This window comes from Nuphar pumila, chromosome 3 (genome assembly GCF_984573655.1).
Source record: "Nuphar pumila chromosome 3, dmNupPumi1.hap1.1, whole genome shotgun sequence".
Lineage (NCBI taxonomy): Eukaryota > Viridiplantae > Streptophyta > Magnoliopsida > Nymphaeales > Nymphaeaceae > Nuphar > Nuphar pumila.
In genome coordinates, this window is record NC_143251.1 from 28,061,796 (window position 1) to 28,077,868 (window position 16,073).

General features: G+C 38.6%; 1 protein-coding gene across 1 annotated transcript; it reads right to left on the reverse strand.

Moving 5' to 3' along the window:
• Positions 1-1,110: 1,110 nt before the first annotated feature.
• LOC149842414 (transcription factor E2FB-like) lies at positions 1,111-2,618 on the reverse strand. The gene is made up of 6 exons (XM_090000654.1): positions 2,468-2,618; positions 2,310-2,363; positions 2,142-2,227; positions 1,949-2,034; positions 1,815-1,869; positions 1,111-1,206 (listed from the first exon to the last, which is right to left on the reverse strand). Exons 1-6 carry the CDS (start codon positions 2,616-2,618, stop codon positions 1,111-1,113), a joined length of 528 nt encoding a protein of 175 aa, XP_089856780.1.
• Positions 2,619-16,073: the final 13,455 nt, after the last annotated feature.

The following is a 16,073-nucleotide window of genomic DNA, read 5'->3' on the forward strand; positions in this document are numbered from 1 at the left end:
CACAAAAGGGTCATTTAAAATGAAATACAACATATGGCTGAAAAGTATATGGTTTCAACTAACAGAATAGCCATATACAAATGAAAATTGGAAAGCTTTTTGACACTAATGAACATTAAAAGAAATATACAGCATATCAAACCTGAAAGCAAGGAAGGTTTTTTATTGCATCCTCGGTCACATATGGAATGTCGGTTTAGTAAGCAACGAAGTAGTGATGGGAGTGTAGTGAAGCTTGGTGAGCAAGATATACCGGTGAATGATTATTTCAAATATTTGGGATCCATCATTCAAAAGTATGGAGAAATTGATGGAGATGTAAATCATAGGATAAAGGTTGGGTGGATGAAATGGAAAAGTGCTACTGGAGTGCTGTGCGATCGTAGAATGCCATTGCGGTTGAAGGGAAAGTTTTATAGGACGACTATTAGACCCGCTTTACTATATGGTACGGAATGTTGGGCTGCCAAGAGACATCATATTCAAAAAATGAGTGTAGCTGAGATGCGGATGCTTAGATGGATGTGTGGAAATACAATAAAAGATAAGATTCGGAACGAAGAGATACGTAAGAAGGTAGGTGTTGCACCCATTGAAAATAAGATGCGAGAGAATCGTTTACGGTGGTTTGGACATATTCGGCGAAGGCCTAATGATGCTCCAGTTAGAAGGTTGGAGAAATGGGAAAATATATTAGTTAAAAGAGGTCGGGGTAGGCCTAGGAAGACTTGGATGGAGATGATAGGAAAGGATATGAATGCTTTGAACCTCACCGAGGACATGGCGTTGGATAGAAATGATTGGAGGAAAAGGATTCATGTGGAAGACCCAAAATGAATTTCTTTTTTGGTTCATATCGCTGACCCCAATTGTTTTGGGATGAAGGCGTAGTTGTTGTTGTTGTTGTTGTTGTCGGTCACATAAAGCAGTCTGTAGAACACATACAGTAAGCGTCAAGCACAAATTCAATACAAATTATCCAGAAAACAAACACAGCAACAAAAATGCTTTCTGATTAAAAGAATTTGCCTACCTTTGACTGTTTGGATCTTCATTTAAAACCCTCAGAGATTCTTGAATTTCTCTGAAGAGGCCACAGGAAGTCAATGTCTAAAAGACAAACAAAACTTGAAATGCTACGTAAGTGTCAATCCTTATCTCATCATCAACTGCTAATTCCTCAACATAAAGATTAGCAACTTCAGCCTGCCAATACAAATTTATGTCAAACCATTTCCAGAGTTCCAAAACCGATGCAACAGTTCAGTCATATGAATAAAATATACATCGTCTCAGAGTCATTTGACTTGAAACATAAAAATTATCAAAATCTACAATGGCAACTCCTATTCCATCAAAATTTCTACAAAATAAGTCGCACATACTTTGATTGATTATTTGAAAGGAAAAAACTCTTTGAATAAAAAAGAACTGGATTGAAAGGAACAATAGGATCTTTAAAGAGAAGTCCTCAAGTTTAATTGTAATTCATAGGCACCTTCAATCCAAATTATTTCTTTGTGCCTCTATTAGGTGGCCTAATTCAGACTTACTATGGATCAACCCGACTACAATCAGTTTGGGTTCTCTTGGTGACTCCTTCTCACCTTGTTTAATTAATAAATTTTTCTTTATTTTGCAAAAATAAAATCTGTATCGTGTAGTAATAATTCTTGTCACGACCTTACAAGTTGGCATATTGTCAATTTTCTTTACCATAATTACTATATAATTTCTGCTTGAATGTTAAACAGAAAATGAGAAATGAGCCAGTCAAAAAAATTGCAAGTTCATGAAAACAGAAACCTAAATACCTTCAATCTGGCAACCTCATTATCCACATTCCCTGGCCTTGATACACCAAGTCCCCTGATACGTTGTCAGTTATTTTTCATGATTAAAATCAAATGCTTAAAAAAGTAAAGCATAAAAGGCGCCATTTCATTACTTCCATCGTATTTTGTTCTTCAGTTGCTTCTCAAGTCCTATCCCTTCAAGGACATTCGTGATGTCATATATTCTCCTCTTCTGTACCTATCAAAACAGGACTAGGTTTCAATGAACAATATTAGCAGAATACAAGACAAGGTGCAGGAACGACATTCCAAAATTTGCGCATACTACACTGAAACTATTCCAACCTCCAGGGTTTCCGCAGCTTGATTTAAATCAACAGTACCATCTTCTTCATGTTTGATCAAATTGATGAATTTCTTTGTCAATAAGCCTGTTAACCATAAACCCTTGTGAGAATCTCTGGAGACAGTGGAAATACATGCAGCATTGAAAAATTCTAATCAGCCACGTACCTAGAGAACTTTTGCAGTGACAACTACTAATTGGGATCTTGTGAAAAGATGAATCTGAAAACCAAAACCATAAATATATACTACCATACAAATTCCACAAAAGAACCACGATTGAGTTGAGATTTGAGAATAATAAGGATGTGAAGATCTATTTTCACCAGCGGTAGACCCAAGAGTTTGCTGCTCATATCTTCCATTTTTCAAAACCTTTTGCTTATTGTAAACCTTCCCAACAGTTTTAAACACAGGAGCATGTGTATGACTTGTAACAATCTTAGAATATACTTGGCTGGTGGTCCATTCAGCCATCACAGAATCAAACAAGTTCACCAAAAGAGGGAGGTGGGGAGAAATCTAAAATTTAGATCATATTTTTTGAAAAACATTCACCATCGGCATTCTTAGAACAACAATCAAATGTGCAAGGAAGATACTTGCAGAAGATGCACACAGCAACAGCATTTTTAAAAGCATATATATATATATATATATATATATATATATATATATATATATATATATATATATATATATATATATATACGTTCAAATTTTTTTCTTTGTTTTTGAAAGATTATTGATTTAATATCACGATAAAAAGTGATATTTTCAAAATATCGCCTATGTTTATTACATTGCGTAGAACACGACACATAGCAGACGGCAACTACCAAATTAGACAGGCCAAAGAACGCACTCAAAGACACACATGTTGGACATTTTGGGTTACGGGTCCAACCCACAGTCTGACCCGGTTTAACACCTACTAGTGGGTCACGTAAGTGGCCAAGTAATGGAGATAGTGGGTGGGAGTTACGTGAATGTGGAGAGACCACATTCACGTAACTGCCTAATCTCCCATTACAAATAAGGGGTTAGGGGCTACGAAGATGATGAGTGTTCATAGCCATTATCCTGCCCAAATTCAGTTCCACATTCAAACTTAGCGGAATAGGGTCCTGCTCACCGTCGACCTAAGGCCTGGGCTCATTGTGGGCGTCGACCGGCTGAGGAGAACGCCGAACTTCCTACACGAACAATGGCGAATTCAGGTACGCTCCCTGTCCATGTTGATTTTACAGGGTCATCGCCAACATTGGGTTATGGGCCCACATTGCCACGCATTTCCGCTGCGTGTGGCCGTGTAGGCCGTTTCAGCGATTTGGCGTCGGTGGAGTCGCCGTGGGGCGACAACCACCGGTAAGCTGCAGATTGTCGCCGTAGGGCGACAGTCTTCACCGGCTACTGTCGCCGAAAATGGCGACATCAAATTCCCGGTTCAGGCAAACCTCATAAAAAAAAATTAATCCTTTTATACCTGTGGCCGTTGGGTTGCAGGGAGGTTTTTGCCGTCGCCGGAGCCGTCACCTGATAATGTGACCGGCAAATGTCGAAAGGGGTTTAAAAACCCCTTTTCTCTCTGTTTTCCATCTCAGTCATCGGGCAAGGGGCTTTTGCCGGAAAACTACAGGTGACAGCGGCGGTGTTGCCGGTGCCACGGATTACCCACCCCATCGTCGGAGTAACCTGCAAAACCGACGACAACAATAAAAAAAAATGTTTAACCCTTACCTGTCACCGGAGGGGTGGGTTTGCCGGGGTTCACCGTGGGGCGTTTTGCCGGCAAGGGCAACCATTGGTCGGCAACATCCTTGCTGATGTTGCCAAGGCTGCCGCCGGTCTGGCAGGCGCTGCTGGTCTTCTGCCATTGGACGACGAAGCTGCGAAGCGTCGTCGTGGAGCGACGTCTTCTGACGGGGGATGTCGTCGTATCAGCATCACCGTGGGGTGACGCAGGTCGTCGGCCATTGGGCTCAGTCGCCGTGAAACCGAAAAGGGCAGAAACCCCCTTTCGGTTTCCCTAAAAATGAAACAGAAACCATCGGGTTTCTGTTTATTTTTTTTTGTAAAGGTACCGGATCGGGTCTGGCGAGGAGACCCGATCCAAACCCTTTTGGGTGGATCGGGTCTGGTTTTCATTTTTGGATCTGACCCGGACCCATAATGGTACCGGGTCTGGGTCTGATTCGGGTCTTTCTCTCGGATCGGGTTTGACCCGGGTTCATTTAGAACCGGGTCTAACCCGATTCTGTTTTGGATCGAGTCTGATCCGGACCCATTAAAAGTCGGCTCGTACCCAGGATCCGATATGGACCGGGTCGAACCTGGGGTCCGGTATGGACCGGGTCCGACCCGGGTCTGTTTTGCACCGGGTCCGACCCAAGCCTGTTTCGGACCGGGTCTAACCCGGGTTCTGTTCGGGCCGTGTCTGATCCGTATTAAGCAAGGGTCGGGTCAGACCCGGATCCCATTTAAACTGGGTTGGATCCATAAAAGCAGGATCCAAACACTATTAAGACTGAATCGGATCAGGAACCTGATCCGACCCCTTCCGGAACCGGTTCGGAACCGTTTTTAACCGGTTCTTTCCAGTTTTTCACCGGTTCCGATATGCTGAGACCCTATTTTCATAAATATAAAGAAATACAGGGATTTTGGCATACGGTTATAGGGTTTTATGAACTTTTGTTCATATTAAGTATCCGTTTATAAGGTTCAGAACCTTAGATGACCGGTTCGGGGCGGTTTCAGACTGGTTCAGAGTGTTTTTAGACCGGTTCCTACTTGTGAACCCTGGGTTATACCCATATGAGCATGCTTTTGTTATTTTTCATACTTTATAAAGTATTTATTTTGAATAATGCATGACTTATGTATGCTAATTCATGTATTTTGCATTGGTTAAGTTATGCATGATGATTTTAAGCATGAATTGTAACTAAATTTATGACAATTAGTTTATGCATTTTTATTGAAATATGAACTGATATTATGTCATGAATATACATGCATTAAAATGTGTGCATGGGCGTGCTCCATAATACGAATAGGATTTTCGGTAAAAGATCTTGATTGATCGATTCTTGTAATCACCAAAGTGATCTGAATCGTGTTAATTAAGGATTCTTTGGACCGTATTAAGATTGAAATTATGATTGTGTGTGAATTTATGAAACATCGATTCTACCCAAAGGTAGGTCGTTGTGTTCCAAATTTACACAGAGTGTGATAGTAGATGTGTATTCCAGCCCATGAAGCATTTTCGTACCCAAAGGTACAATGCTGAATTGTCTCTGGATTCATGATCTACTAGTTTCACCAACTGAAGTCAATTCCTTGAGAATTGAAGAGACAGAGCAATTATGAGTATTGTCGTTTTCATCAAAGTGAAATGATAATGACTCAACTATGCTTGTCTCAGAAAAGGTGAAAATAAAGGGTCTCACTTTTACCTTTTCAACACGAGTTTCGTCTGAGCAATAATAGTAATGTCTTTTCGTTTTCGTTCCTTGATTTATCAGGTTCCTTCCATATCGACGGTTCAAGTAGTATCCCTATCTTAGACGGATCAAATTTTTCTGATTGGAAAGAAATCGTGTTATTCACTTTGGGCTATATGAATTTAGATCTGGCCCTTAGAATTGACGAACCTCCCGCTCTTACAGAGCAGAGCACAACCGATCAGAAGGCTGCCTCTGATAAGTGGGAGCGCTCAAACATACTTAGCCTATTGTTTTTGCAATCTCGGGTGGCTAAGAACATTCGAGGCGCCATTCCTTATTGTAGGACGGTTAAGGAATTTCTGGGAGCCATTGAGGCTCAGTTCGTCACTTCTAATAAGGCAAGGGCCAGTACGCTCATGTCCAAATTAGTGTCTATAAAATATGTTGGTGACAGTCACATCCGACAGCACATTTTGGAAATGAGAAATATTGCGACTCAACTGAATGACATGAAGTTCGCCATCTCTAACTCCTTAGCCCATCTGATCTTAACCTCGTTACCTACTGAGTATGGACCCTTTAAAATCTCCTACAACACACATAATGATGAGTGGTCTTTTAATGACCTATTGGCTAAGTGTGTTGAGGAAGATGAGAGATTGAAGGGTGAGAGGGTGCCAAGTGCACATATGGCCTCTCATAAGGATAAACAGAGGTCGAAGCCAAAGAATAGCTCCTTCAAAAGGAAGAATCAGAAGAGAGCCACTGGGGAGAGTTCAAACTCTCAGGCGAAAGCTAGATCCCAGTCAGGAGACCCTTCTATAAAGTGTTTCTTCTGCAAAAAGAAAAGGCATAAGAAGGTGGACTGTTTGAAGTTCAATAAGTGACTCGAAAATAAAGGTAATAGGTCATTCGTTTCTCATGAGTGCAATCTAATTCATGTTCCATTGCATAGTTGGTGGATTGATTCTGGTGCCACGGTGCACATTGCCAACTCTTTGCATGCATTTCTGAACAAAAGGGAACCAACAGAGCATGAAAGAAGCATCTTCTTAAGAAATAAGATGTGTTCGCATGTCAAGAGTGTTGGGACCTGCAGAATTGTGTTGGAGTCGGGATTTATATTGGATTTGGTCGATATTTTTTATGTTCTATCTTATAATCGGAACCTAGTTTCAATTTCAAAACTTGATAAGTTTGACTTTGTATTTAAATTTGAAAAATCTGAAATTATTATGAAAAATTCAATGAATATAGGTTCTGCATATATGTGTGATGGTTTGTATCGATTAAGAACCAAACTCCAAATTTAGGAATCTCACTCCATTGAGAACACAATGATTGGCAATAAACGTGGTCTAAAGGATGATCAATCCTATTTGCTTTGGCATCGAAGATTAGGACATATCTCGAAAGAGAGAGTCCAAAGACTCGTGAAAGAAGAAATCCTTGGATCCCTTGATTTTACGAATATAGAGTCATGTATTGACTGCATAAAGGCTAACCAGTCTAACACATATAAGAAAGATGCCAAACGCAGCAATGAAAAGTTAGAAATAGTGCATACGGATGTATGCAGCCCTTTTTCACCGTGTTATACGGGTGAAAATATTTTGTCACCTTTATAGACGATTACTCACGGTATATGTATCTCTACTTATTATCTGAAAAATCAAAAGTCTTTCAGGTTTTTAAGGACTTCAAGAAAAAAGTAGAGAAACAAACCGGTGAAGTTATTAAGGTTGTGAGGTCAGATAGAGGTGACGAATATTATGGTCGTTTCACTGAGATGGGACAAAAGGAAGGTCCATTAGCACGGTTTCTAAAAGAAAAAGGCATTGTACCTCAGTATACCATGTCTGGTAGTGCTTACCAGAATGATGTAGCTGAAAGGAGAAACCGTGCGCTTAAAGAAATGGTTCGAGCGATGTTGAATCACTCAAACCTCCCTTTAACCTTGTGGGGTGAAGCTCTAAGGACAACAGTGCATATTCTGAATAAGGTTCCTACGAAGGCTATTCAAAAGACTCCTTACGAGTTATGGACAGGTAGAAAACCTTCTTTATCATATATGCACATATGAGGATGTCTAGCAGAAGCTAAATTGTATAACCCACATATAAAAGCTTTTGATCCTAGGACAACTAGTGGTTTCTTCATTGGTTATCCAGAAAGATCGAAAGGCTTTAGATTTTATTGTCCATCTCATACATCACAGATAGTGAAAACAGATAAAACAAGATTTCTTGAAAATGGTTCTGTTGGGATAGATGCGTCTAAAAATATTGATTTTGAGGAAATGCAGGATTCAGGTTCCACACCTGCTAAGATAAAGACTCTACTTTATCTATCATTATTCCTTCGAGTAATGTAAGAGAAAATCCAGTCAATGAACATAAATCCCAACTAGATCCCGTTGTTGATGAGGATATACAACAACAACAGGATACAGAGGATCATTTTGAATCACCTGTAGCACCTGTATGGAGGTCCACCAGAATTAGGAAATCTGCTATCCATCCAGACTATGTGGTGTATTTACAAGAGTTAAATGATTTCATAGACATTGATGAAGATCTCTTCACATTTGCAGAAGTCATTGAAAGTGAAAGATCAACACATTGTATTAATGCCATGAAAGAAGAACTTGGCTCTATGGCAAAGAACCAAGTGTGGGATCTTGTACCTCGACCTGATGGAGTTATACCTGTTGGTTGTAAATGGGTTTATAAAACCAAAACAGACTCTAAAGGTCATGTGGAGAGGTACAAGGCTAGGCTTGTTGCAAAAGGTTTCACACAGATAGAGGGCATTGATTATAATGAAACTTTTTCTCCTGTCTCAACTAAGGAATCATTGAGAATAATCATGGCCCTCGTAGCTCATTTTGATTTAGAGCAGCATCAGATGGATGTGAAAAATGCCTTCCTGAATGGGGATCTGGATGAGGAGGTATACATGCAACAACCTCCTGGTTTCAGTATAGATGACTCGAATAACTTAGTTTGCAAATTGAATAAGTCAATTTAAGGACTTAAACAAGCCTCCCGTCAGTGGTATAAGAAGTTCAATCAGGTAATAATGAACTTTGGATTCACTGAAAACATTGTTGATCAGTATATTTACATTAAGACTAGTGGGAGTAAGTTCATAATTTTGGTTTTATATGTTGACGATATTCTTCTTGCAACTAATGATTTGAGTCTTTTACATGAAACAAAAGACTTTCTTTCCTCTCATTTCGATATGAAAGACATGGGTGAGGCCACTTATGTCCTTGGAATCGAGATCCGTCGTAACAGAACTAAGGGTGTCCTTGGCCTATCTAAAAAATCCTATATCCTTAAGGTTCTTAAAAGATATGGGATGAAGAATTGTTCTCCTAGTTCAACACCTATAGTGAAAGGGGATAAATTGAGCTTAAAAGACTGTCCTCAGGATAATATTGTGAAGGCTCAGATGGATGTTGTCCCATATGCTTCAGCAGTTGGGAGTTTACAGTACGCGCATATTTGCACTCGACCTAATATAACATTTGTTGTGGTAATGCTTGGTAGATATCAGTCAAATCCAGGCATTGCGCACTGGAAGGCAGCAAAGAAGGTCATGCGCTATTTACAAGGAACGAAAGACAATATGTTGATCTACAAGAAAAGCTGACCACCTAGAGGTCGTTGGATACTCTGATGCAGACTTAAGAGGGTGTATTGACAGTAAAAAATCCACTACTGGATACATTTTCCTTCTAGTGGGTGTTGTTGTCTCATGGAGAAGTGAAAAACAGTCTACCATTGCTGCTCATACCATGGAGGCAGAATTTATTGCTCTATACGAGACTACGTCACAGGCCATTTGGATAAGAAACTTCATTATGGGTCTTGGTATAGTGGACTCTATTGAGAGATCACTAAAGATCTTTTGTGACAATGAAGCAACCGTGTCCTTTTCAAATAACAACAAGAGCTCAACATCGTGTCGACACATGGAGTTAAAATATTTTGTTGTTAAAGAAATGACTGAGAATCATCTGGTGTGTATTGATACAATTGGGACGAAGGAAATGACTGCGGATCCCCTTACTAAAGGGCTAACACCGGGATTGTATTCCCAACATGTAAAGGGGATGAGTCTTTTTTGATAACTTCTGATGTATGACAATACATTATGTGATCACATTTGTATTTATGTTTTGATTCTCTAAGGTTTTGTGTTATTGTTGATTTTGCATAAAGAATCTCTCATATGGGTTAGAGAGAATAGTAGAATAACAATATTAAAGGACCAATAGAATAAGTGAGAGACCAACCTATTCATAAAGGTAATTTCTTTACATGGCTAAGCATTGAAGGTGAATTGTAGTGTAGTACAAGGAAATATGACATTTCATAAAGGGGTGTTCATATCCTTGACTCATACGATTCATCCTTGTGATAAAGGGTGGCATGTGAACCCATATGAAGAATTAAATCGAGATAACGGTATATACCTCGATTTAGTACACTTTTGGTGTCAATGGGTAAAGTGGGAGAATGTTGGACATTTTGGGTTTCGGGTCCAACCCACAGTCTGATCCGGTTTGACACCTACTAGTGGGTCACGTAAGTGGCCAAGTAATGGAGATAGTGGGTGGGAGTTACGTGAATGTGGAGAGACCACATTCACGTAACTGCCTAATCTCCCATTACAAATAAGGGGTTAGGGGCTACAAAGATGATGAGTGTTCATAACCATTATCCTGCCCAAATTCAGTTCCACATTCAGACTTAATGGAATAGGGTCCTGCTCACAGTCGACCTAAGGCATGGGCTCATTGTGGGTGTCGACCGGCTGAGGAGAACGCCGAACTTCCTACATGAACAATGGTGAATTCAGGTACGCTCCATGTCCATGTTGATTTTACGGGGTCATCGCTAACAACACAATCACTCAGCATTATGTGGAAGATTCACAAAGGGACAGTTTTGATGCACAATTGCATTCACAAAATTAAATTTGTGAGAATTTTTTTCCTTCACCAGTTTTCAGTTGAAGAACAAAACGAACCTCACCACCAGCTCAAAAGAAATCCAAACAGAGAAAAACAGTCCTTAGAATCTGAAATCTACACCTCAAAATCCGCAACTTCGACACACTACAACGCGATCGGGACGAATGTGAGAACGCTGCAAACATGATCCAATTCCTGCCAATCCAATTCATCGTCGGGTGTGGACCGACGATCGCGAAATTCACACACTAAGGTCGCTCAGGCCAGAAACAATCGCAGAATTTCGGAAAACGATCGAAACACAAAAAAGACTCAAAATTCACCACCCGAAAACAGGAGGAGACAAGAAGGGAGAAGGTTCCTGAACAACAATGCGCGCAAACGGCCGGAGCTGCCGTTTATCATAGAAACGAACGTATACAAGAAATTCACAAAGTCAATAACAACAACAATCCGCGAAGAAGAGACTCATTTGTCGTCGCGTTCCGCAGTAAAACTGACCAATGTCGCGAACAACAACGGTATCAAAGATTCAAGATTTAAACACAGAGAGAGAGTACCCGAAACTTGGCGAAAACCAGTAACCTTCAAAATTATCAAAGCACAAATCTATAAAAGTAGAGCAGAAAGAGATGAAGTCATCCCTTTTGTGTTCAAGCAATTGATACTTTTTCAAATGCATTCGTGACAATATGCAATGAAAATCATGTTAACTCTAAGACTATAAAGGTGGTTACGTTCTTAAGGACTTTTAGTTAAAATGTGAATGTAATTTTCAAAGGCATAAGTTCACACTTATGACAATATGCAGTGAAAATCATGTTAACTCTGTGTTAAAGGGCAACGCTACACCGTGCGCCAGCGGGAGATGTTAGCTATCGTGCATTGTCTCCGCGAGTGGAGACACTACTTTCTGGGGTTGCAATTCGTTGTTCACACTGACAACGTGGTGACAAGTTATTTTCAGACTCAGAAGAAGCTGAGTTCGAAGTGAGTTCATTTGCAGGAATTTCTTACGAAATTCGATATGGTCCTTGAGTATAAGCCTGACAGGACTAATGTCGTTGCTGATGCCTTTAGTCAGAAGGCGGAATTCGCAGTATTGCACAAAGGGGAAGGTAACACTAGCCAACTAACGAGTGATTTTCTTGAGCATGTTGAAGATGATCTGCTCTGCATCGTTGGGGATCGTCTGTATATGTCGCAATAGGGTACTCTACGAAGGCTCTTGATGCAAGAGTGTCCTGACACGTGTTGGGTCGGGCACCCAGGGCAGCAGAGGACGTTGGCATTACTGGAACATGCATATTATTGGCCACATATGCACGATGATGTAGATGGATACATGTGGACTTGCTTTATTTGCCATCTAGATAAAGCTAAAAGTAGAGACCAAGAAGATTGTTAGAACCATTATCTTTGCCAAGTCGTTCATGGGAGTGTATCTACATGGACTTCATTGTCAGTCTGTCGAAGGCACATGGTTGTAGTTCAATTCTTGTGGTTGTGGATAGGTTATCAAAGTATGATATCTTCGTACTTGCCCCTACCACTTGCTCAACCGCTGACACTGCAAAGTTGTTCGTGTAGAATGTAATCAAATATTGAGAATTCACAGAAATCATTGTCAGTGATCGTGATGCTCGCTTCACTAAAAAGTTTTGTCATGAGGTAGTCCGATTGATGAAAACAAACTTGCATTTCAACATTAGTTTTCATCTTCAGATAGATGGGCAGACAGAGTGAATCAATGGCATGCTGGAGGAGTATCTTCAACACTTTGTGAGTGCCAACCAGAGAAATTGGGTCTACTTGCTTGATGTCGCTTAATTTTGCTATAACCTTCAAAAGAGCGAGTCATCCGACCACAATCCGTTTGAAGTTGTAACAAGACAACAACTGCAAACTCCAAACTCTATTGCTTTCCAAGGAGGTGGAAAGGCACCATATGCATACCAGTTTGTCAGAATCTAGCACGACTAGGTGGAGTTGGCAAAGGTGTATCTAAACATAGCGATGAAGCACATAAAGAAATGGGCAGACGAGAAGTATCGATCCGCAGAGTTTCACGTTGGAGAGAAGGTGTTGGTGAAGCTCTTCCCCTAAGCATACTGCCATTTTTTGAGGACACCATTGAGACCTCATTTGAAAATATGACAACCCTTTTGCCATAACAAAGCACATTAAGAACTTGGCATACAAGTTGGACTTGCCTGCAGATTTTCAAGTGCATCCACTTTTTCATGTATCCAACATGAAGTCGTTTCATGAAGATGAAGGAGATCCACAGTGGAGCATATCCTAGCATGCTTCAATCCCTCAACGCATGCCTTCAACAACCAACATCCCAGGCAGAGAATTAAAAGTCATCATCAACCACTCCAACAACTATTTGAGTGAGGTGAAGAAGTACCTGGTGCGGTGAAATGGTCTATCAGAGAGTGAATCTACTTGGGAGAAAGCAACCAACATGTGGAAGCTGTTAAGAATGTATATATATATATATATATATATATATATATATATATATATATATATATATATATATATATATATATATATATATATATATATGTGTGTGTGTGTGTGTGTGTGTGTGTGTGTGTGTGTGTGTTTATTTTTAGTTATATAGGTATATGCTCTATAGGGGTATTTTTATCATTTCACCCATGTACTAAAATTGTTTTATTAAAACAATTATTTTCCATTTCTTTCTTTTTTATTTGATCTCTATGGTCAAAATGACCATAGAGTTGTTGGGGGCTCCTAACGGTCAGAAATATGAAAGTTGAGAGCTCCCAACGACTCCATAGGGAGCTCCCAATGGTCATCTCCTTCCCCTTTTGTGTATAAATATGGGGGTTGTTCCCTCTTTTGTATTTCATGCCTGTATCAAGCACTTGATCAATAAAAGGCTTACATTTTTTACTTTTTTTGTATCTTTTATTTGCCTTGTTGATCTTTGTATTGTCCCATAGAGAACTTGTACATATGCACTTGTATGATTGTAATCTTGTAAAGCCTTCAAGTGGTTAGTGTTTTCGTGCTTCTGCATACTTCCTTACATGGTATCAAAGCAAGGTTTCTAAAAGTTTAAGAGATTTTTCTTTTTCAATGTTAAATCTCAGTGGAGGATCCATATAGACTTTTTCATTAAGAAAAGCATTTTTAACATCTAATTGATATATAAGCCATTTTTTTGTTGACACAATGGCTATTAGAGTCTTAACACTAGTCATTCTAGCTATGGGTGCAAAGGTCTCCTCATAGTCAATTCCATATTCTTGTGAGTATCTTTTAACTACTAACCTTGCTTTATATCTCTCTAAAGTTTCATCATGGTTTTAACTTTAAAAACTCATCGGTATCCAATAGGTTTCTTGTTTAGAGGTAGCTTAACTACCTCCCAAGTTTTTGCTTTCCTATGAGCATCTAGTTCTATGTTTATGGCTTAAATTTAATAAGGAACATTTTTAGCTTTATTATAGTGTGAAGGCTCATGATGTGAATATAAAGTTATTAATCGTCTCATAAGAAACACACCTATTTGGTGGAATAGATTCTTTACTAGATCTTCTAAAAGGAGTTTCTTTTATAGATTCTATATATTGTGATTTTTTTTAAGGCACTAATAGGATTATTTTGCTCACGCCGAGTATAAACATGAATATTTTTATAGGAACTATCAATGATGTCATCACTACTTGGTGATGTTCCAATATTAGAATATTCATGATTTATATCATCTATAACTTCATAATGATTCAAAAAATCATCATTAGCATGTATATCATCTCTTAGGGAGAGATCATACAAAAACATATAGCTCATTTCCTCATCAAATTCTTCAAAACCATTTTCATCTTCTAAGAATGTCACTTCTTTGAAAACATAAAGTTTGTTATTTTTGAAATCAAAGCATCTATATCTTTTTTTATTTTTACCATATCCAATGAAAACACATTCAATTGCTTTTGAAGTTAACTTATCTCTTTTGTGTAAAAGCACAAAACATATACAACCAAAAATTCATAAAAGATTGAAGTCGGGTGTTATTTTGAGAAGTTTTTCATCAAGAGACATTTTCAAAGTGGATAATAGCATTCGATTTATTAAATAAGTAGAAGTTAAAATGGCTTTGGCCAAAAAACTTTTGAGAATATTTTTAAAAATAAGTAATGTTCTAGCGGTTTCTACTATATGCCTATGTTTTCTTTCCTCTTACCCATTTTGTTGTGTTGTCCTAGGGCATGCTTTTTGATGGCAAAAATAACAAACTTTATGCTTTCAAAGATGTGACATTTTTAAAAGATGAAAATGGGTTTAAAGAATATGATAAGGAGAAAATAGACTATGTATGTTTTTGCATGATCTCTTCCTAGGGGAAGATATACATGCTAATGATGATTATTTGAATCATTATGAAGTTATAGATGATATAAATCATGAATATTCTAATATTGGAACATCACCAGGTAGTGAGAAGACCTATGTAGGAGAGAAAATCTAACTTGCTCAAATTCGGGACGAAGCTTAAATAGAAATTGAAAAAAATTTTCTTGTTCCATTTTTTTGTCTAAGTTCCACGTCTTCAATAGCAACTCACTTAGGTTATAAGAGTGCTAGTCCATCCCATAGGAGATTTAAAGTACTATAATAGTCTTGGATACTAATTTTACCTTGTTTGGTGGTTCTAACTTTTTCTTGCAAGAAATAAACTCTTGCAATATCTTTTTTGGATATACATACCCTTCATGCTAACATTGCAAATTTTCGCAAAGCCAATGAAGTACATACCTTAAGTTCCACGTTGTTCATGAACCATGCAAGAATTTTTGTATGGTTACACTCTCAATCTTCTATTGATTTTTGTGTCTTTTTAGGAGATTCTCTAATTACCTCGAGATGCAAGAAGTAGCAGAAGGTCTCATTATTTTTCACTGAAGCAGAATAGAGATATGACAACTACAACTATGAAACTTGTATGGTTAAGAAATCTTCTCAGGGATATGAGTGTTGACGTCTCCAACCCTTGGAAGATATGTTATGATAATAAAAGCGCAATTTACATTGCCATCAACCACAACCACACCTTTCATGAGCGCACCAAGCACATTAAGATGGACTGCCATTATGTTCGTGATGAATTCCTTAGAAGAACTTTAAAATTTTAACTTGCGGATTTCTTCACTAAGCGTCTTGCTGCTCCACATTTTCTTTTTCTTCTCAACAAACTTTCAGTGTATACACCGTAAGTTTGAGGAGGGTGTTAATAATATATATATATATATATAATGTTTATTTTCAGTTATATAGGTATATGCCTTATAGGGGTATTTTTGTCATTTTACCTATGTAATAAAATTGTTTTATTAAAACAGTTATTTTCTATTTCTTCTTTTTTTTTCTTAAATTATAATTTAGAGTACCCTTAGGGGCTCCCAACGGTCAGACATATGACCATTGGGAGCTCCCAATGGTCCTCTCCTTCCC

Bases quoted from the DNA above. Each gene is read 5' to 3' on its own strand.
- LOC149842414 (XM_090000654.1), bottom strand. From the start codon at position 2,618: ATGGCTGAATGGACCACCAGCCAAGTATATTCTAAGATTGTTACAAGT. The intron at 2,228-2,309 runs GTACGTGGCTGA...TATGGTTAACAG, and splicing joins TCACTGCAAAAGTTCTCTAG to GCTTATTGACAAAGAAATTC. The intron at 1,207-1,814 runs GTATTTAGGTTT...TTGTATTGGCAG, and splicing joins ATGAGGTTGCCAGATTGAAG to GCTGAAGTTGCTAATCTTTA.